Source organism: Notolepis coatsorum (genome assembly GCF_963971535.1).
Source record: "Notolepis coatsorum genome assembly, chromosome: 8".
NCBI lineage: Eukaryota > Metazoa > Chordata > Actinopteri > Aulopiformes > Paralepididae > Notolepis > Notolepis coatsorum.
In genome coordinates, this window is record NC_140172.1 from 133,413,134 (window position 1) to 133,436,514 (window position 23,381).

General features: G+C 43.8%; 1 protein-coding gene across 1 annotated transcript in view; it reads right to left on the reverse strand.

Moving 5' to 3' along the window:
- Positions 1 to 264: 264 nt before the first annotated feature.
- lrch2 (leucine-rich repeats and calponin homology (CH) domain containing 2) overlaps positions 265 to 23,381 on the reverse strand; it is a gene marked incomplete at its 5' end in the record, with an annotated part of 85,077 nt that continues 61,960 nt past the window's right edge. Inside the window, 8 exon segments of the mRNA XM_084319789.1 lie at positions 265 to 4,262; positions 8,163 to 8,240; positions 8,839 to 8,976; positions 10,323 to 10,435; positions 15,319 to 15,382; positions 16,006 to 16,056; positions 18,136 to 18,276; positions 20,399 to 20,447. Of these exon segments, the coding sequence (XP_084175915.1) occupies positions 4,143 to 4,262; positions 8,163 to 8,240; positions 8,839 to 8,976; positions 10,323 to 10,435; positions 15,319 to 15,382; positions 16,006 to 16,056; positions 18,136 to 18,276; positions 20,399 to 20,447 (754 nt within the window). The 3' untranslated portion in view covers positions 265 to 4,142.

Here is a 23,381-nt window from a genome sequence, read left to right on the forward strand (position 1 = left end):
TGTTAACCTGACTATTAAAGAGATCTTTCAATGATTACGTGTTAACCTGACCGACTAGTAAAAACACACGAGACTCTTAACCTGTGATGTCATCCAGATGTACACTACCTGGGAGCCGTACTTCTGGACGGTTAACCTTCTGTAGTGTGATAGTAAAGGGTTAACCGTTTGGTAGTGTGACAGTGAAAGGGTTAAGATACAAATTGAACTGAAGCCTTTGGACAAAAATCTATATAAAGAGTTTTTATTGTATTTTTTCTCAACAGCCCATGTATTAACAATCCAATTCAGTCGGAGTACGAATGTCATGTCACCTCTGCCGTCCTCAAAGTACAACAGTCAAACTTAACCGCCTTTAGATAACGAGGGAATGAAAACCTTGCCGACCTGAAAGGGACCTACAGTACGTGGTTCATTGTCTCAAGTATTCAATGGCCTCCTTTGATTGCTGAATATCAGTGGTATTTCCATTTGAGGATTAAGTTTGCTTACCAAAACATATGTTTACTAAAGTAGAATTTATGTTTGGTAAACATCTCAATCTTTTTAGTTTTTTTTTTTTAAAGTGTATCTACAGCAGATTATACTACAGTTATAGCATATGAATGACTATGATACTAAACATATGGGTTGAATTAGTACATGAAATCACAGGAGAAGCATCAAAACACATTGCAGGTATACTCTCAGAAGAATATGGGTAGAAATATACTTTTAACACACTCAATATGCTAAAAGTATTCAGTATGGATGAATTTACGCATTTTTGACTTGGGTTGAGACATATACACACATAGCGACAGCACATAAATAGAAAAGAAATTATAGCAATAAATAGATAAATAATTTCCCTGATATACGATATTGTATACAAAGTCCTAATACAGCAGGGTGACCAGAGACAGTGTAAACAGTGTGTCTCTCTCAATCACAACACACACACTCAAAATGGCTGCAATTCTCAACCTCCATTTTAAAAAGTACATGTACTGTATGTGTGTATAGTGTATCTGTGTGTGTGTGTGTGTGTGTGTTTGTGTGTATAGTGTGTGTGTGTGAGCCTGTCAGGGCGGGATATGTAAAGTACATTGTACTGTATGTGTGTGTACGTGTGCGTGTGTGTGTGTGTGTTTGTGTGTATAGTGTGTGTGTCAGGGCGGGATATGTAAAGTAACACGTATCTAATGACTTTTTAGGATAACATGGAAAATCTCACTTTTTGAGCGATCAAAAAATAAATAAAAAGGTTTCCACTCGAGCGCTCGCTGAAGGAAACGCTTACGGATCACGACCCGGTGGTTTTTGGCAGGCGGTCGCGTTTCCACGACAACCTGATGTTTGTCACAGTAACACATTTGAAGGGGTACACTCTTAACATTTTTAAGATATGTTGTCCCTAACTGAACACAGCGCATTTTTAAGAGTGCACATAAGAGATGGGTGGGCGGGGGCCGAGTCACAATCAATTCAATTGAACTCATAACCTGATCAGAAACGGCAGTTGAGTACATTCTGTATTCTGATAACTGAAAGTGAATTGAACGCAAACCTGATTAGATTAATTCAAATTAATCTTAACAAGTCATTTAATCTTGTGTTAAAATCTTGTTTTTCGTGAAACAATCTTCAGTATTTCCCCCAAAACAAACAGAATTATCTTGAAAAGTGAATGACATATTGACACTTTTGACACTATTGACACGAAACAAGTGAGATTGCAGAATTGGCATTTTTTTCAATGTTATTTAATAATATTAATACAAATAAATAATACAAATAAAAATAAAAAAGGTAAGATCCAACACAAGATTAAATTACTTGTCAAATAGATATTATTTTCTTTGGCAAGGCTGACCTCGGTACTGTGGCACAATAGCCAACCCAAATATGTCATTGTAGAAGTGAACACAGCACTGGAATAGTACTGGCAGCTGTAGATTACCTCTACTCATATGCAATCCTTTGTCACAACTCTTATATACCTACCAGTTTTATCAGTTTTGGCTGCTGCTACATTGCCAATAAGAATAATGAAACAAACAACCTTTAAAACATCGTAAAAACATGTAGCAATTAACATAAAAACTTTATAAAAAATAAAACACAATCTCATGGGAAAGACACTTTTGACACACACACACACACATACAACACAACTAACTTAAGCATATAAGGACCACTTGAGTTGAGTCGGTGGCTAACCAGCCCAGCATGCACTTGGGTTCTCGGGAAGAAGAGGTGAATTACTACATGCCTTTTTGAAATGACTTCAACTCAACGACATTTTAACCAGGCGTGGGATGTCGTATCAGTATTGGCACTTCCAGTCTGGCTCCTCACTATAGGCTGGGGAAGAACACAGGGCTGCCCCTTGGAACCTGTGCTCTTTGTTGGTCACTCCGTGCCACTCACACAGATAACACGGTACCACGCTGGTATTTGCATTAGTTTTTTTGTATTTTTTTAACACAACTCATCTCTCTCTCTCTCTCTCTCTCTCTCTCTCTCTCTCTCTCTCTCTCTCTCTCTATCTCTCTCTCTCTGGGATTCAGGCGTGGAAGAAAAAAAAACACATGGGCACCTAAACAGAGTAGCCTGGCCATCCCGTGGCTTACCCTCATTATTAAAACACACCAGCAGCTTGAGAAACGACACACATAACAGTAGTATGACCCCCTAGTAGTAGAAGAGGACACACGTTGAGAGACACGTCGGGAAAAACAACGTGAGAAATCGGACGGACCGGAGGCAAGAAGACCCAGCTGACTTCATATACGGAGACGGGAAGAACCGCTAGAACCTCCCATCTCCTGATTCAGCCCGCTGGACGCGGAAGCCCCTTCAGGCCCGCGAGTCGCCCCCCTGTAGAGAGGGTCCCTCTGGTCCCAGGGGGTGTCTGTGTGCGAGTGGTGTTGAGGGCCCTCCCTGTAGAGAGGGGGTCCCTCTGGTCCCAGGGGGTGTCTGTGTGCGAGTGGTGTTGAGGGCCCTCCCTGTAGAGAGGTGTCTGTGTGGGAGTGGTGTTGAGGCCCCTCCCTGTAGAGAGGTGTCTGTGTGGGAGTGGTGTTGAGGCCCCCACCTGTAGAGAGGTGTCTGTGTGGGAGTGGTGTTGAGGGCCCTCCCTGTAGAGAGGTGTCTGTGTGGGAGTGGTGTTGAGGGCCCCCCCTGTAGAGAGGTGTCTGTGTGGGAGTGGTGTTGAGGGCCCCCCCCTGTAGAGAGGTGTCTGTGTGGGAGTGGTGTTGAGGGCCCTCCCTGTAGAGAGGTGTCTGTGTGGGAGTGGTGTTGAGGGCCCTCCCTGTAGAGAGGTGTCTGTGTGGGAGTGGTGTTGAGGGCCCCCCCTGTAGAGAGGTGTCTGTGTGGGAGTGGTGTTGAGGGCCCCCCCTGTAGAGAGGTGTCTGTGTGGGAGTGGTGTTGAGGGCCCCCCCTGTAGAGAGGTGTCTGTGTGGGAGTGGTGTTGAGGGCCCCCCTGTCTCCCTGGCCCCCGGACACCCCTCTCTGGTGTTGCAGAGATGATGTATGTATGGATGTAATCACAGCAGAAGCCTCCTCTCAGGAGAACTGCTCCGGTCCCTGCTGGCACCACAGACAGACAGCTGACTGGTCCAAGAGTCAAATCCAAGAGCTTCTTGATTCCAATGAGCGACAGTGAGCCTTGAACGACTTCTTCTCCCAAACAGGGTTTCCGTCTGCAGCATTCATACGGAGAGGTCAGATGGTGGTCAAGTGGTCAGGTGGTCAGGAGGTCAGGTGGTGGTCAGGTGGTCAGGTGGTGGTCAGGTGGTCAGGAGGTCAGGTGGTGGTCAGATGGTCAGGTGGTGGTCAGGTGGTGGTCAGGAGGTCAGGTGGTGGTCAGGTGGTGGTCAGGTGGTCAGGAGGTCAGGTGGTGGTCAGGTGGTCAGATGGTCAGGTGGTGGTCAGATGGTCAGGAGGTCAGGTGGTCAGGTCAGGTGGTGGTCAGGTGGTGGTCAGGAGGTCAGGTGGTCAGGAGGTGGTCAGATGGTCAGGTGGTCAGATGGTCAGGTGGTTAGGAGGTCAGGTGGTCGGGAGGTGGTCAGGAGGTCAGATGTCAGGTGGTCAGGAGGTCAGATGGTCAGGAGGTCAGGTGGTCAGGAGGTCAGATGGTCAGGTGGTCAGGAGGTCAGAGATCAGGTGGTCAGCAGCGTGGGTCTGGAGGGGGGGGGCAGGTCCAGCAGCGCCTGCACCGTCTGGCCCACCTTCACCAGGCCGCGCTCCTCCAGGATGTGGTGCGGGAGACACAGGGCGTCCTGCGGATATGACATCACACAGGGCTTTAATATGACATCACACAGGGCTTTATTATGACATCACACAGAGCGTATACTGTCTGACGTGGTCATTTGACGCTCGCCTGACATATCGCCATGTAACTCGAGAACCAAGGCGCGGAATTGGTAGACTGAGGTGGCGTTCGAACGGCGGCAAATAGATGATTCGAGCGGTATATTATGTTTGGCGAAAAATGCAGCCCCGCGCCGGTAGATGCTCGCAAAGTGCCGTGACGTGCGCGCAAGTGCAAAACGGGAGCTTTATTATACACAGAGCTTTATTATATATAGATAAGATATTCCTCTATTGATCTCCTTGGGGAAATGTGGGCGTCATAGCAGCATGGGGGAGGGGAGGTACAGGTATGGGCAGGGTAATAGTAGAAAGACAAATATAGGCAATCAAATTACACCTGAATAGAAAAATAGTGTAAACAAAGGTGCAAAAGGTGCTTTAGTTATTAGTCTAGGTTACAGTTATAATAAGTAAAGTTATTAGTTAGTGTGGGTGACCTGGCGAAGCCAGGTTGCCACCCACACTGTAGTTATTGTACGTCTTTTTTATTCTTTCTTTCTTTATTCCACCGATTTTGCAAACACCACTCGTGCCAGAGCGTTCGCGCCCCATACACGTGAAAGGTATCAAAACGAGCGGCTTGCCTATGGCAACAGCGGTCTTTGAACTCGTAAAGTTTCATCGCACCGTCTGGCTACGAATCGACTTTAAACGGTAAAATGTCGGTCCCATTGGAAATGCATTGCAACTTAGAGTGTAGCAGCTGAAATAATCTTTTTTCCCCTACCTTGGGTGATCTCAATTTTGGACGTCGAAATAAAACAAACACATCAAAACGATGACACGGCTGTCAGCCCGCTCACAAAAGAAAAATAAATGGAATTGGACATTTCTATCTCAACTGACGACCATTTGTTTGAAGGTTCTCCTCTCCATTGACCGCCATGCAATCGCACTCTAGGAATCTCTTTTTTCACAAAATTTTTTAGCCTTCTGTTCCGATCGCCGAAGGAGTGCCACAATATCGCACGAATGCCACAATATCGCACACAACCCTTCGCCTACTCATTGTAGTGCTTCTGTGCGCGTCACAACGCTTCATCTCTTATAGTTTTCTTTTAATCAACGTGACAATGCAGTCATGCATCTGCCTCCATAGAAATGCATTGGATAGAAAATGCAAGTCATAGTGATTGCGTCACCTGTGTGGCTCGTGGCTCACTCATGATTCGTGGCTGAGCTGCCAATGACCTCATCCACTTTAACCCATCATTGCCCATCACTGTGTTGCAGTACTGAATTTCTGGACAGCGCCCTCTGTCTTGCGGGTGTCATTGTACTCAGTAGGGATATCCTCTTTCATTTTTCATTGGTCGATGTTGACCACCTTTCATTGGTCGATGTTGACCACTCCCCCGATCCTTAGACCACGCCCCCTTAGGCCACACCCCCTCAGTGTATCTCTTGAACCGTTTGTCGTAGAGACTTGCGGATTGTGCCATTGTACTCAGTAGGGATATCCTCTTTCATTTTTCATTGGTCGATGTTGACCACTCCCCCGATCATTAGACCACGCCCCCTTAGGCCACACCCCCTCAGTGTATCTCTTGAAGCGTTTGTCGTAGAGACTTGCGGATTGTGCCATTGGTCGATGTTGACCACCTTTCATTGGTCGATGTTGACTACTCCCCCGATCCTTAGACCACGCCCCCTTAGGCCACACCCCCTCAGTGTATCTCTTGAACCGTTTGTCGTAGAGACTTGCGGATTGTGCCATTGTACTCGGTAGGGATATCCTCTTTCATTGGTCGATGTTGACCACTCCCCCGATCATTAGACCACGCCCCCGTAGGCCACACCCCCTTTCAAAAACTCGGAAAAATACGAAAACTCTGAAAAATCCGAAAACTCGGAAAAATCCGAAAAATCCGAAAACTCTGAAAAATCGAAAAAGTTCAAAAACTCGGAAAAATCCCAAAACTCGGAAAAATCCGAAAACATCAAAAATCCGAAAAAGTTCAAAAACTCGGAAGAGTCCGAAAACCCGAAAACTCGGAAAAATCCAAAAACTCTGAAAATTCCGAAAACTCGGAAACATCAAAAATCCGAAAAAGTTCAAAAACTCGGAAAAGTCCGAAAACCCGGAAAAATCCAAAAACTCGGAAAATTCCGAAAACTCGGAAACATCAAAAATCCGAAAAAGTTCAAAAACTCTGAAAAGTCCGAAAACCCGAAAACTCGGAAAATTCCTAAAACTCGGAAACATCAAAAATCCGAAAAAGTTCAAAAACTCGGAAAAGTCCGAAAACCGGAAAAATTCGAAAACTCGGAAAATTCTGAAAATTCCGAAAACTCGGAAAAATCCCCAAAAAAATTAAAACTCGGAAAAGTCCGATCTTCAAATGGTCTATGTTGACCACTCCCCCGATCCTTAGGCCACGCCCCCTTTTTGTATCCTTTGAACCGTTTGTCATAGAGACTCGCGAGAGACCCTCTCCCGTTGGCCGGCGGTGCACAGGCGTCACCCACACTTTCACAATTTCCCCCGTGCGGAATTGTCTAGTTAAAAATAACTATGTTAATAGTGGTTAACCACATAACGTGCACTGGCACGTATATGTCCCGTTTTGCACTTCGCGCACGTCACGCCACGTCTACCGGCTCGGGACTGCATTTTTCGCCGAACATATAATATACTATTCGAAATATCTATTTGCCGCCTTTCGAACGCGACCTCAGTCGACCAATTCCGTGCCTCGGTTCTCGAGTTACATGGCGATATGTCAGGCAAGCGTCAAATGACCAAGTCGGACAGTATACGCTCGAGAACTGATCAATCACCGCTGATGGCGAAAATTATTGGTCAGCGTTGTAGCCAACGAGTGTCCGCTTCCAACGATACCCCGGGGGGTGGGGGGTGCGAATATAGGAAGTAGGTGAAAGTTGACAAGCGAACATGAGTTGTGACTCAGATTTCAGAACGCACGGTGGTGGATGGCAGAAATGAATTTTGGAACTTTTTTGCCGTCGGTTTACTAAAACCTCTCTCAAGCTCTCATTTCTGAACGGATTTGTATAAAATATGGACCTGTACTACATAAGACTTCAGGCTATGGAACCGCAGTGTGTTCCAGCTCATACCTCTATGCTGAAATAATGGAACCTGGAATCTTGCAACCACTAAAGAAAAATGTGAGTACACAAGTTCAAGTTCAACTCAAGTTCAAACCTCTGTTACTCTATTTCATTAGCACTAAAAGTGATTATCCTTTTTTTGCATTAGTAACTTCAGAATGTTATCTTTCAAAAGAGACCAGGCTCATGCATGTGCTATACGTATAAAGTATAAAGCTAAGCTTTGCAACTAAAAGTATGCAGTCCTCAAGTTCAAGTTAAACAATTTCCACCAAGCTGCCAAGTGAGGACCAGAGTTGACCATGTGATGTCAGTGAAGCAACAAGCAGGACCAGAGTTGACCAGATACATTTTATGATCTATTTCTCTTAAACAGTACTGTATATTTGTATATCTTGTATATGTCATAAATGTGTTGAGGAAACAGTACTGTATATCTGTATGTCATGTCTGTCATAAATGTCATTATGAATTGAAAATGGGGGACCCTGATGTAAACAAGACGAAAGCATTTTTCTGGTCTGCATCCCCTTAACAATTGTTTGTATTGAGACGTACTGTATTGTACCCATTCTGCAATCTGTTAATAAAGTTTTCAATCAATCAATCAATCAATCACCTGGCCGCTGCATGTGCTTGATGAGGTGTGTGACTATCTTACCTGTGGAACACCCAGCGTCTTACACCTGGGCGCTGAATGTGCTTGATGAGGTGTGTGACTATCTTACCTGTGGAACACCCAGCTTCTTACACGCATCCAGAAAGTTCTCCACATTCCTACGGCACTTGGCCATGCTGAGCTTTGGCTGAAAGACAAACATGAGTAAGCAACTGCAAGCTATTTACTTATTTATTTAGCAATTCCATGCTATACATCTGAGTCATAACACAGTCACATAGAAGCAGTTTGGAAGCTGCATGTTTGATTGTTTTGGTGAATTATATCCTGGTGGGATCTCAGGAAGAAGGACTATACATTTATTACATTATTATGTTACATCTACGGTGCCACTTGGCCCTTGAGCAAGGCATAGAACCCTAAACTGATCCAGCAGCACTCCATTTAGATAGAGGTAAGACTGCTAGTTTACTAGTATATGACTTTACATAGAGGTAAGACTGCTAGTTTACTAGTAGATGACTCTACATAGAGGTAAGACTGCTCGTTTACTAGTAGATGACTTTACATAGAGGTAAGACTGCTAGTTTACTAGTAGATGACTTTACATAGAGGTAATACTGCTAGTTTACTAGTAGATGACTTTACATAGAGGTAAGACTGCTAGTTTACTAGTAGATGACTTCACATAGAGGTAAGACTGCTAGTTTACTAGTAGATGACTTTACATAGAGGTACGACTGCTGAAACTTGACATGTTCTACTAAAGTGAAATGTCCCTTTACCACTGCGGGGGAGGGGATGTGGATGCTGGCGACAGAGCGAGGACAGATCTGATTGGCTAGATGGCACAGCACGACCCCGTCCATGAGAGCAGCTCCAACGTCATCTGGAAGCAACACCTTGAGTCGACACTCGATGTTCTGGAAACACAGAGACTTTCAATACTCCAGGGAACAATCATTCTTTAAGAAGGACTTCAACATACTTAAAAATGTACTATCAGTAAAGTGTGTCTTGGTATTCTTGACGTAAAGCCTCTCAGTGCTAAATACGTCAATATATTACTTACGGCTATAACATAACATGCATTATGTACCTTTTCCTGTGGTCGTGATAAGTACTTTATTTACATGTTTTAAGCGAGGTCTGGCCGTCAGGCTGCCAAGCGGAGCAAGAGGAAAGAAACCTGCAGACGCCTGCAGGTACAACCAGCTCCATGCAGACGCCTGCAGCCTAGTAAGCCTGATATCTCTCTTAGCCTGAAGCCTAGTAAGCCTGATATCTCGCTTGATCCCCTCTCAACTCTCTAACGGTTCAAGAGCGCCATCTGGTGGCCGATCGGCGGATCGCCAAAACAGGAAACAGGAAACGGAAGCTGGTGCTCATTCCAATTCGGTCCAATCACTCGCTAATAGTCCCAGGACTCGAGCTAGACACAATGGATAGCAATCCGTTACCAATAACTCGATAAACAACATGATTGGGACGTATATACTATTATACAACCTGGAGATGGATCGCATATTTCTACATCCCATAATAGGAATATTTCTGCTCCACGCTCATCGCCCAACGCTACGAGGAAGCTACGGTAAGTTTCAGCGTTATTTTTTAACGTGTTCGATACAAACTGCTCTAATGATCATATCACCCACACTAGATGAATCATCTAACGTTGGCCACGGAATTATAAACGACCCCCCCCCCCATCCGGTCAACATCAGATGATAAGTAGTAACTTCTAGAAGCACGTCCATTTGAATTTTTTTTATCTCGCGCAGATTGCTATCAAACTGTATTTGATCATCAATATAATGCAACCCTGCATATATCGGTTGATATCGGTATCGGAAATTAAGAGTTGGACAATATCGGTATATCGGTATTGGTAAAAAAGCCAATATCGAGCATCCCTAATATATATAATACTTTTTTTTGGGATTAATAAAGTGCAAATCTAACTTTCACCAAACATCACTTTTTGTAAAATAAAAGGTGAGTTAAATCTTTTATTTCTTTATTTAAAAAGATTATTTTGAAAATCTAATTTGAATTAATCGATACAATCGATTAATCACCCAGCCCTACACCAGCCTCACGGTTCTGACCCACCAGCCTCACGGTTCTGACCCACCAGCCTCAAGGTTCTGACCCACCAGCCTTCATGGTTCTGACCCACCAGCCTTCACGGTTCTGACCCACCAGCCTCATGGTTCTGACCCACCAGCCTTCACGGTTCTGACCCAGCAGCCTTCACAGTTCTGACCTGGCGTAAGAGTCCAATCTGCTCTATCTCTTCCCTCAGGTGCTCCATCTTCCTCCTCATGGTGAAGCTGGGGTCGGTGGAGTGGTAATCCTGTCCACCTGCTCTGCTGAAAGCTGCAAAGATACAAGGACAGTAACTAGTAAGAGGAGGTGGAGTGGTAGTCCTGTCAGTAACTAGTAAGAGGAGGTAGAGTGGTAGTCCTGTCAGTAACTAGTTAGAGGAGGTAGAGTGGTAGTCCTGTCAGTAACTAGTTAGAGGAGGTAGAGTGGTAGTCCTGTCAGTAACTAGTTAGAGGAGGTAGAGTGGTAGTCCTGTCAGTAACTAGTTAGAGGAGGTAGAGTGGTAGTCCTGTCAGTAACTAGTTAGAGGAGGTAGAGTGGTAGTCCTGTCAGTAACTAGTAAGAGGAGGTAGAGTGGTAGTCCTGTCAGTAACTAGTTAGAGGAGGTAGAGTGGTAGTCCTGTCAGTAACTAGTTAGAGGAGGTAGAGTGGTAGTCCTGTCAGTAACTAGTTAGAGGAGGTAGAGTGGTAGTCCTGTCAGTAACTAGTTAGAGGAGGTAGAGTGGTAGTCCTGTCAGTAACTAGTTAGAGGAGGTAGAGTGGTAGTCCTGTCAGTAACTAGTTAGAGGAGGTAGAGTGGTAGTCCTGTCAGTAACTAGTTAGAGGAGGTAGAGTGGTAGTCCTGACAGTAACTAGTAAGAGGAGGTAGAGTGGTAGTCCTGTCAGTAACTAGTAAGAGGAGGTAGAGTGGTAGTCCTGTCAGTAACTAGTTAGAGGAGGTAGAGTGGTAGTCCTGTCAGTAACTAGTTAGAGGAGGTGGAGTGGTAGTCCTGTCAGTAACTAGTAAGAGGAGGTAGAGTGGTAGTCCTGTCAGTAACTAGTTAGAGGAGGTAGAGTGGTAGTCATGTCAGTAACTAGTTAGAGGAGGTAGAGTGGTAGTCCTGTCAGTAACTAGTTAGAGGAGGTAGAGTGGTAGTCCTGTCAGTAACTAGTTAGAGGAGGTAGAGTGGTAGTCCTGTCAGTAACTAGTTAGAGGAGGTAGAGTGGTAGTCCTGTCAGTAACTAGTAAGAGGAGGTAGAGTGGTAGTCCTGTCAGTAACTAGTAAGAGGAGGTAGAGTGGTAGTCCTGTCAGTAACTAGTAAGAGGAGGTAGAGTGGTAGTCCTGTCAGTAACTAGTAAGAGGAGGTAGAGTGGTAGTCCTGTCAGTAACTAGTAAGAGGAGGTAGAGTGGTAGTCCTGTCAGTAACTAGTTAGAGGAGGTAGAGTGGTAGTCCTGTCAGTAACTAGTAAGAGGAGGTGGAGTGGTAGTCCTGTCAGTAACTAGTTAGAGGAGGTAGAGTGGTAGTCCTGTCAGTAACTAGTTAGAGGAGGTAGAGTGGTAGTCCTGTCAGTAACTAGTAAGAGGAGGTAGAGTGGTAGTCCTGTCAGTAACTAGTTAGAGGAGGTAGAGTGGTAGTCCTGTCAGTAACTAGTTAGAGGAGGTAGAGTGGTAGTCCTGTCAGTAACTAGTTAGAGGAGGTAGAGTGGTAGTCCTGTCAGTAACTAGTTAGAGGAGGTAGAGTGGTAGTCCTGTCAGTAACTAGTTAGAGGAGGTAGAGTGGTAGTCCTGTCAGTAACTAGTAAGAGGAGGTAGAGTGGTAGTCCTGTCAGTAACTAGTAAGAGGAGGTAGAGTGGTAGTCCTGTCAGTAACTAGTTAGAGGAGGTAGAGTGGTAGTCCTGTCAGTAACTAGTTAGAGGAGGTAGAGTGGTAGTCCTGTCAGTAACTAGTTAGAGGAGGTAGAGTGGTAGTCCTGTCAGTAACTAGTAAGAGGAGGTAGAGTGGTAGTCCTGTCAGTAACTAGTTAGAGGAGGTAGAGTGGTAGTCCTGTCAGTAACTAGTTAGAGGAGGTGGAGTGGTAGTCCTGTCAGTAACTAGTAAGAGGAGGTAGAGTGGTAGTCCTGTCAGTAACTAGTAAGAGGAGGTAGAGTGGTAGTCCTGTCAGTAACTAGTAAGAGGAGGTAGAGTGGTAGTCCTGTCAGTAACTAGTAAGAGGAGGTAGAGTGGTACTCCTGTCAGTAACTAGTTAGAGGAGGTGGAGTGGTAGTCCTGTCAGTAACTAGTTAGAGGAGGTAGAGTGGTAGTCCTGTCAGTAACTAGTTAGAGGAGGTGGAGTGGTAGTCCTGACAGTAACTAGTAAGAGGAGGTAGAGTGGTAGTCCTGTCAGTAACTAGTTAGAGGAGGTGGAGTGGTAGTCCTGTCAGTAACTAGTTAGAGGAGGTAGAGTGGTAGTCCTGTCAGTAACTAGTTAGAGGAGGTAGAGTGGTAGTCCTGACAGTAACTAGTTAGAGGAGGTAGAGTGGTAGTCCTGTCAGTAACTAGTTAGAGGAGGTAGAGTGGTAGTCCTGTCAGTAACTAGTAAGAGGAGGTAGAGTGGTAGTCCTGTCAGTAACTAGTTAGAGGAGGTGGAGTGGTAGTCCTGACAGTAACTAGTTAGAGGAGGTGGAGTGGTAGTCCTGTCAGTAACTAGTTAGAGGAGGTAGAGTGGTAGTCCTGTCAGTAACTAGTAAGAGGAGGTAGAGTGGTAGTCCTGTCAGTAACTAGTTAGAGGAGGTAGAGTGGTAGTCCTGTCAGTAACTAGTTAGAGGAGGTAGAGTGGTAGTCCTGTCAGTAACTAGTTAGAGGAGGTAGAGTGGTAGTCCTGTCAGTAACTAGTAAGAGGAGGTAGAGTGGTAGTCCTGTCAGTAACTAGTAAGAGGAGGTAGAGTGGTAGTCCTGTCAGTAACTAGTTAGAGGAGGTAGAGTGGTAGTCCTGTCAGTAACTAGTTAGAGGAGGTAGAGTGGTAGTCCTGTCAGTAACTAGTTAGAGGAGGTAGAGTGGTAGTCCTGTCAGTAACTAGTAAGAGGAGGTAGAGTGGTAGTCCTGTCAGTAACTAGTTAGAGGAGGTAGAGTGGTAGTCCTGTCAGTAACTAGTTAGAGGAGGTGGAGTGGTAGTCCTGTCAGTAACTAGTAAGAGGAGGTAGAGTGGTAGTCCTGTCAGTAACTAGTAAGAGGAGGTAGAGTGGTAGTCCTGTCAGTAACTAGTAAGAGGAGGTAGAGTGGTAGTCCTGTCAGTAACTAGTAAGAGGAGGTAGAGTGGTACTCCTGTCAGTAACTAGTTAGAGGAGGTGGAGTGGTAGTCCTGTCAGTAACTAGTTAGAGGAGGTAGAGTGGTAGTCCTGTCAGTAACTAGTTAGAGGAGGTGGAGTGGTAGTCCTGACAGTAACTAGTAAGAGGAGGTAGAGTGGTAGTCCTGTCAGTAACTAGTTAGAGGAGGTGGAGTGGTAGTCCTGTCAGTAACTAGTTAGAGGAGGTAGAGTGGTAGTCCTGTCAGTAACTAGTTAGAGGAGGTAGAGTGGTAGTCCTGACAGTAACTAGTTAGAGGAGGTAGAGTGGTAGTCCTGTCAGTAACTAGTTAGAGGAGGTAGAGTGGTAGTCCTGTCAGTAACTAGTAAGAGGAGGTAGAGTGGTAGTCCTGTCAGTAACTAGTTAGAGGAGGTGGAGTGGTAGTCCTGACAGTAACTAGTTAGAGGAGGTGGAGTGGTAGTCCTGTCAGTAACTAGTTAGAGGAGGTAGAGTGGTAGTCCTGTCAGTAACTAGTAAGAGGAGGTAGAGTGGTAGTCCTGTCAGTAACTAGTTAGAGGAGGTAGAGTGGTAGTCCTGTCAGTAACTAGTAAGAGGAGGTAGAGTGGTAGTCCTGTCAGTAACTAGTTAGAGGAGGTGGAGTGGTAGTCCTGACAGTAACTAGTTAGAGGAGGTGGAGTGGTAGTTCTGTCCACCTGCTCTGCTGGAAGCTACAAGGACAGTAACTAGTAAGAGGAGGTAGAGTGGTAGTCCTGACAGTAACTAGTTAGAGGAGGTGGAGTGGTAGTTCTGTCCTCCTGCTCTGCTGGAAGCTACAAGGACAGTAACTAGTAAGAGGAGGACACTGAGTTATACGACATACGAGGTATAAGAGTTATATACATTTCAATTCAATTCAAACCTTTTAGGGCTGACCCCTATTAGTCGATTAGTCGACGAATCGGTCGAAAGGAGCCGTAGTCGACTGGCCAACCTCTTAGTCGAATATAAAAAATTAAATAAAATGTAATAAAAAAAATAAAATTATCATTCTTTCCAAAAGAAAAGAGGCCTAGAAGCGTGGCTAACGCTAATGGCATACATACCAGAGGCTAACTGCCTACGAAAACAGGCACAGAGGCACTGAAAGAGGATTTCACCCATCTAATGAACACACTAGACTAGACAAATATCAAGATGTATCCATCAGTGGACCAATTGCATGCTTTTGCAGAGGACAAGAAGCCTTCAGTCGACTCCTTCAGACATTAAGCACCCACAGCCCAAATGGAATGATAAAAAAAAATAAAAAAAAAATATATATTTTTTTAAATACTATTATTTTTTTTATTTTTTTTAAGTCGACCAATAGTCGACTAACGGAAAATTTTGGCCAATCATAGTTGACCATCCAAATCCTTAGTCGGGGACAGCCCTAAAACCTTTATTTATACTCGAGAAAACAATTGAGGTCACCCTCATTTTCAATGTCGTCGAGACTTTACAGACATTTCAATTTTCAATGCACACATTTTTACAATATAATAATAATAAATAATAATAATTATCTATATAGCACTTTTCACACATGGACCGCAGTCCAGAGTGCCCCACAGCAATTAGTAAAAAATTAACATAGGCATAAAGTCAGCACACAGTTGACAGAATAAAAAACAATGCATAAATTGCAGACATAAGAATATGTATAAAAGACAATAAGTGCAATAAGTACAATAGTACAATGTTGCTCGAAGGCATGTGAACCCCCCCAGAACAGCCAGTACCCCAAACACCCCACCATCAATCCCTACCACATCCCCATCCAAGACACCCCCCCCCCCCCCGATAAAGCTCGTCATGACCGAAGGAAAACACATTAGAGTTATAAGAGTTATAAGAGTTATACGACCCTCACCTGACCGTGGCTTCAGTCCAAACACAGTCAGTGTGGTGCTGAAATCTGTGTTACGCATCGACTCCTGAAACAAACACACAACTAATTAAGAACAGGAACATTTCTGTTGGTAAGATGAATCAAGATTTGACGATACAATCGAGTACCTCGGTTGAGGAACCATATAAGTCCGTTTGACGTTTTCAGAGGAACAATATTTTCAAACGTAATTATCTATAGATGGTAAGTTAGAGTGTTGTGTTCATTCATAGTTAAAGACAGTAGAGGTTGAGTACTTTATTATCTAAAGATGGTAAGTTAGAGTGTTGTGTTCATTCATAGTTAAAGACAGTAGAGGTTGAGTACTTTATTATCTAAAGATGGTAAGTTAGAGTGTTGTGTTCATTCATAGTTAAAGACAGTAGAGGTTGAGTACTTTATTATCTAAAGATGGTAAGTTAGAGTGTTGTGTTCATTCATAGTTAAAGACAGTAGAGGTTGAGTACTTTATTATCTAAAGATGGTAAGTTAGAGTGTTGTGTTCATTCATAGTTAAAGACAGTAGAGGTTGAGTACTTTATTATCTAAAGTGTTGTGTTCATTCATAAAAAATTCTCCAGTATGGCATCAGCTCGACGCCTGGCACCGGAACACCCGCCCCCTGCCCCTCCCCCCTGCCCCTCCCCCCCAGCCCTGATAACCTCTCACCTCACACTCGTCGTTTCCGCAGGAGTTCTTGCGAGCGCTCTGGCACTTGTACTGCGAGGAGAAACAACAGACTCAGTTATGATCCGACGCAGGTCAACAGCTCATCTCACACTACTGTAAGTACAGTAGCCCTGCCTGAAGCCTAGTAAGACTAATATCTCTCTTGACCTGAAGCCTAGTAAGACTAATATCTCTCTTGACCTGAAGCCTAGTAAGACTAATATCTCTCTTGACCTGAAGCCTAGTAAGACTAATATCTCGCTTGACCTGAAGCCTAGTAAGACTAATATCTCGCTTGGCCTGAAGCCTAGTAAGACTAATATCTCTCTTGACCTGAAGCCTAGTAAGACTAATATCTCTCTTGACCTGAAGCCTAGTAAGACTAATATCTCGCTTGACCTGAAGCCTAGTAAGACTAATATCTCGCTTGGCCTGAAGCCTAGTAAGACTAATATCTCTCTTGACCTGAAGCCTAGTAAGACTAATATCTCTCTTGGTCTGAAGCCTAGTAAGACTAATATCTCTCTTGGTCTGAAGCCTAGTAAGACTAATATCTCTCTTAGCCTGAAGCCTAGTAAGTCTAATATCTAAGATAAGATAAGATAAGATAAGATATTATTTTATTGATCCCCTTGGGGGGGGGGGGGGATACATAAAAGATAAGATCTATCTTGGCCTGAAGCCTAGTAAAACTAAATCTCTCTTGGCCTGAAGCCTTGTAAGACTAATATATCTATGTGTTACAGTATAGTCTGCCCACTGTTTAAATATTTTTTTACAGTCAACATAATGAATAATAGTTAACATGGCAGTGAATGGGTACAGCTTCCCACCACATCAACCAGTAGGGTTTCTGTGAGAATGAGGCCCAACATTTGAACCCTTTCACTACCACACTACAGAAGGTTAACCCTTTCACTACCACACTATTGTTTTATTGTTTTATTGTGGATCCAAAAAGTGAGACTACTCTTCCTGGGGTCCAAACATTAAAAATACAAACACACACAAAAAAATAACATAAAAATATAAAACCACAAACATTGAAGTACTCGCAAGAAAACATCACAACGAACAAAACAGTGAATAAAAGCTCACTCAATATTCATAAGTTAGATATCACAATTCTCAACCATAAAATACAAATTACATATTCAGTCCATAAGAACAAAACAGATCAAAATCATATATATGATTTGAACTCATATTATAGCATAACTTTTCTCAAGTCACCGATCACCTTTATATTTCCATACTAATTTCAAAAGTCAAAAATGTAACTCATTATTCATGAGCGCAATTTTTTACTTTTTTTTTTACACTACAGAAGTGTAACCCTTTCACTACCACACTACAGAAGGTTAACCTTTCACTACCACACTACAGAAGGTTAACCTTTCACTACCACACTACAGAAGGTTAACCTTTCACTACCACTCTACAGAAGGTTAACCTTTCACTACCACACTACAGAAGGTCAACCCTTTCACTACCACACTACAGAAGTGTAACCCTTTCAATACCACACTACAGAAGGTTAACCTTTTACTACCACACTACAGAAGGTTAACCATTTCACTACCACACTACAGAAGGTTAACACTTTCACTACCACACTACAGAGGGTTAACCTTTCACTACCACACTACAGATTGATGTAATGTGTTGCTGTACATTCTGAGTTGACTATCACCTGGTAAAACCCCACTAAATAAATCAGATAATCTTTCACACACCTTCAGATAATCTTTCCCACACCTTCAGATAATCTCTCACACACCTTCAGGTAATCTTTCACACACCTTCAGGTAATCTCTCACACACCTTCAGATAATCTCTCACACACCTTCAAGTAATCTTTCACACAGCTTCAGGTAATCTCTCACACCTTCAAATAATCTCTCACACACCTTCAAATAATCTCTCACACACCTTCAGGTAATCTCTCACACACCTTCAGGTAATCTCTCACACACCTTCAGGTAATCTCTCACACACCTTCAGGTAATCTCTCACACACCTTCAGGTAATCTCTCACACACCTTCAGGTAATCTCTCACACACCTTCAGGTAATCTTTCACACACCTTCAGGTAATCTCTCACACACCTTCAGGTAATCTTTCACACACCTTCAGGTAATCTTTCCTCAGATACTTGTTCCTCCTGCGGTCCTCGTTCTGGTTCAGGACCGGCGGTACCTCAGGCCACTTGGGCTCCGAGTCTGAGCCCTCGGACTTCAGACCGCCGTCGAAGGAGCAGGATGAGGAGGGCTGCGGGACCAAGAACATCTCATTAGGACTGTTCAGGACCATCTCATTACATTAGGACTGTTCAGGAGTCAAGATGTTGATTTCTCATATTCACAGTTAACCCTTTCACTACCACACTACCAAATAGTTAACCCTTTCACTGCAACAATACAGAAGGTTAACCCTTTCACAACCACACTACAGAAGGTTAACCTTTCTTTCACTACCACACTACAGAAGGTTAACCTTTCACTACCACACTACAGAAGGTTAACCTTTCACTACCACAGACCTCCGCGCCCAGTATTTGGAATGGCGATCAGAGAATTGGATTTTTTTTTTGCATTACATCAGAGACAAGGTAAGAACACTATATATCAAATCTTGCATTGATCTGATATTTCTTTCTCCCACGATCGAAGCTGTGTGTGTGGACTGTGTTGTGCTTTTTACCGTTGGCTGCGGTGGGGGGGGCGAGCGCCCCGCTACAAGCCCCATTTCATTCTTGCATGAGGAAGGATAATAACGATAAACTAGCGTTGATTTCAGGAAGATTCGATAATCAGGCGAGAAATGACAATGTGATAAGTGGATTCCACTAAAGCGCTATTATCGCGTCTTTTCCTGGGATTACTAAGAATCACCAAAACTATACTCATAATCAAAACGGTATAAAACGGAAATGTACAGATGAAAAAACAATCTGTTTTTTGCATGTTGACCAGATGCAACTCACTGACAATCGACGGTGTTATTAGACCAATAGCTATAATATAAGATATATTTTAAGCACTCGCAAATTTCGCAGTCTCCCCATTGATTAAAGCGATGGTGTTCTAGCCAGAAGGTAGACAGCGACCCCTGGCGCTGAATGAGTTAAGATATAAGGTTAGGGTTAGGGTTAAGTTTATGGTTAGTTTAAAGTAACAGTGTGGTTAAGGTTAGGGTTAAGGTTATGGTTAGTTTAAAGTAACAGTGTGGTTAAGGTTAGGGTTAAGGTTAATGTTAGGGTTCGTTTACAGTGACAGTGTGTTTAAGGTTAAGGTTCGTTTAAGGTAAGGTTAAGGTTAGGGTCTTGAGGTAAAGGCACTTGCCTCCCAATGCGAGTCCCAGGTTCATTCCCCAGCAGGGAAACTCTGAAAATGTTAAAAGTTAAAGATTTTTGAATGTGTAATATCTGTACTTATTTGGAAATATGTCAATATATTACTTATTTTGTAATATGTACACTGTACATTTTCATAAATACGTCAATATAATACTTATGGCTATAACATACAATATGTACCTTTTTCCTGTGGTAAGTACTTTATTTAAATATTGTGTCCTTATGTTACGCTAGCCAGCCTCGTCGTCGCTAAAGTCTTCATTTATTTATTTAACATTTTATTTTGGATTTCATGGAGTTTTTTGTTTTGCTCTTGATTTATTGTGATGTTTCTTCTTGACTTGTTTAAAGAAGATGTATCCGGCCTATGGGGACATTAACGTGTGTTGTCGGGCCTTACAAATAAATTTGATTTGATTCATGGTTGGAAATCAGTGAATATAATTCGACAGAATGTTAGAATAGTTAGCTACCTATTAGCTACGCAATTGTCTCAGCAATTTCACTTCGGTTGTTTACAATGGCAGGAACCGGCAGTTTTGTGTACAAACATTCAAAGAAGGCTACGTTTGGTTCACGGTGCCTGAAAACAATTTAGTTTTGATCTATGATGACATAAGATACAATCATTCTAAGGATTACATCTGTAGTAAATATGTTTTGTACACTAATAGCAGGTTATGCAAATCTAAAAGAATCCCCCATCCCCAGAAACGGCATAGTGCACCTTGATTGATTGATTGATTGAACATTTTATTAACAGATTGCAGAATGGGTACAGCTCAATACACACAATTGTTAAGGGGATGCAGACCAGAGAAAGACTTTCGTCTTGTTTACATCAGGGTCCCCCATTTTCAATTAATCAGGAATCTGTGATGGATGACTTGAAAGTAACCTTCTTAAGCCGCGACTGAAACCAGCAGAGATCACTTCTTCATACAAAGACATGTGAAGCTACTGTATAGGAAGAGATCTTGTATCTCAATGGGACATTTGTGGATAAATAAAGGATAAATAAAAAAAAATAGGTACCTGTCCACTCAGTACAGATGTTCCACTGCTGCCTTCATCCAGGGAAGCACTGAGAGAGATTATATCATTACTACTAATAACATTAATAACAACAAAACATGAGATTTATAGAGTGCTTCTCTAGAACTCAAAGTCTCTTTACACAAAGGGATGGAGGCAGTGAGACAAACAACAGACAAACAACAGACAAACAACAGACAAACAACAGACAAACAGAACACAAACACACAGGGATGGGAGGGAGGAGGGGCTAAGAGAAGGCAGTGGATAAGAGATGGGTCTTCAGGCAGGATTGGAAAACTGAGAGAGACTCTGAGTCTCTAATGTCTTGGTGGAGAGAGACTCTGAGTCTAATGTCTTGGTGGAGAGAGTTCCAGATGTCTCTAATGTACCCTGGTAAATAAAGGTTATAAAGAACCTACCCTGGTAAATAAAGGTTATAAAGAACCTACCCTGGTAAATAAAGGTTATAAAGAACCTACTGTAACTGAGGGGTACAATTCCCTGACTGTATTGATAAGTATGGTATCATTAAACCACTACCGCTTTATGTACTTTAACTACTGGCCATACAGTACACGATATCTAAATATGATGAACACTTTCCCACAATGAAATCGGGTCCACACAAAGGTAATAATCAAATATTTAATATATAGCAAAAGGTACATATAACATTCACTATTACGTTTATGATTTGAATGCACTTGTAAGGCAAATGAGTACTCGTAGGCAAATCAACACTGAATGTCCAATCTCTGGTTACGCAGGAAGCAAGTATACAACCTGGCTCTTAGGGAATTATAACGATGGCACACTTAATGATTATAGCTGGATATACTGTAGGGGTCCTCCCGGTTGTAAGCCGGTAGGGGGGGTAGGAGAGCCGTCGGCAGTATCCTGTCTGGTCAACGATGTCTAGGGAGACTTCAGGTACAGAAGACAGTGCAGTAGAATCTTGATCCACAGATGAATACACCTTGGCTCTCTTGTAGGCTGTAGCTGTAGCTGTAGCTCCACAGTGAAGAAGAAGCGAGGCGACCTCAGTCTGGTCTGAGCGCCGTCTCACCTTGACTCCTCTCGGGGTAGATCCAACACTCACCGGTGTTGGCGATTATCCGCTCCACAAATCAAAGTACCAAAGCAAATATATATTCCATGCCGCATAGGGCTCAGCAGTCGTCGGGTAGGTAATCCAATGTACAGGTCCACTCGGTCCTCGCCTAGAACTCCTCGGATGAAAGCACCACGTGTGGTCTGCCCAACCTGGTTAAGACTCTAGATAACGCGAGGAAGCGACGGGGATGCTGCTCACTTTAGAACTCTAACCGCACGATGCACCATACATAATAGACTATTATTACTTAATAGAAATACGGTGCCAAACTCTGACAATTCAGCTATTAATTCGCACGAGGTCTCAATGCTATTCTAAGGCCAAACAGGCCATACTACACCGCACGCGGTATCGTGGGGTGAGGCTTCACGTTCTGTTACTTAGTTGGGTAGAAGGGTAAAGGACTAAGGGATAAGAGGACTTCTACATTTACTTGCGCCATATTTATATGCACAGTGAACAAATAGTGCCACTCTCTTTTCGGTAGCCGTATTCCTGCGCAGAGCCGGGGCTAGTAGGGACATGTTTCGTCGGTACCATTGAACTTGGCTCCAAGGGGCTTGTCTCCTGGCGCCAGTTCCTTGTCCAATAAGAGAATGAACTATTATGGGCTATAGTAGACTAAAGGGATATTCCGTGTATATGTACAAGGAATATACAAGGGATATCAAACGATATACAAATACTATTCAATATATATCCATAAATAAATATATATATTCGGTTTAATCTGATCCTTCACAACAGCCGCCCCCTAATTAGTCCCACCTAATTAGCTAAGCAGAGACAGATTAACCGCACTGTCCACTACTCAATGTCCGCTGTGAGGGTCAGTCAACTCACAAAGTCATAGGGTCATGGTCGTCATCGATAGTATCAGGGAGCCTTGGCAGTTCTATTAGCCTCGCCACGGGTCGGGTGTAAGTCCGTCCTTGGACGAGCACTTCAGCTGCTCGGACCTTTCCATCGGCACCGGTGATCACTTTGCTTACGCGGCCAGCCGGCCACATAGCTCGGGGTAGTGACTGGTCGATAATCATGACGACTGTTCCTTCTGTCAAATTGTCTCTCTCTTTCACCCATTTCTGGCGGGTCTGTAGAGACGGTAGGTAGTGGAGTAGGAAGCTGTTCCAAAACTTGTCAGCCAGTACTTGACTGTACCTCCACATTCTTCGGCCGTTCGCTTCTTCAGGCCTGTACATTGTCTGGGGTAGCGCGGGGTCCAGCCGCCCCATCAAGAGTGTGTTGGGGGTGACTGGGTCGACATCTGCTACATCACTTGAGACGTAACCGAGGGGCTTTGAGTTCAATACTCCCTCGATCTCCGTGAGGACTGTCATTAGGACTTCTTCCGCCACGGTCTGGGCCCCAAGCACGGCGTACAGGGCTGTCTTTATGGAACGCACTTCTCGTTCCCAAGTTCCACCGAAGTGAGGTGCGTTCGGGGGATTAAACTGGAAGTCAATCTGGGATGGAGCGAGGTGGGTCTTAAGTTCTGGGCCCATAGCTTGGAAGCTCTCTCTCAGCTCTCTTTCTCCGCCTTTGAAGTTTGTCCCGTGATCAGACAATAATGTAGACGGTTTTCCCTTCCGTGATGTGAATCTTCGGAAGGCCATAAGGAATGAGTCTGTGCTCATGGTTGGAAGGAGTTCGATATGTATCGCTCTGGTGGTCATGCATTTGAATACAATACCCCACCGCTCCTCGGTTCCTCTTCCTTTCTTTATATACAGCGGGCCGAAACAGTCCATACCGGTGGAGTGAAAAGGCTTGTCGCCGAGTCGGAGGCGACAGGGAGGTAGGTCAGCCATCCGGGGTATACTGGGCTGGGCTCGCCACTTACGACAGTCTAGACAGGTTCGCTGG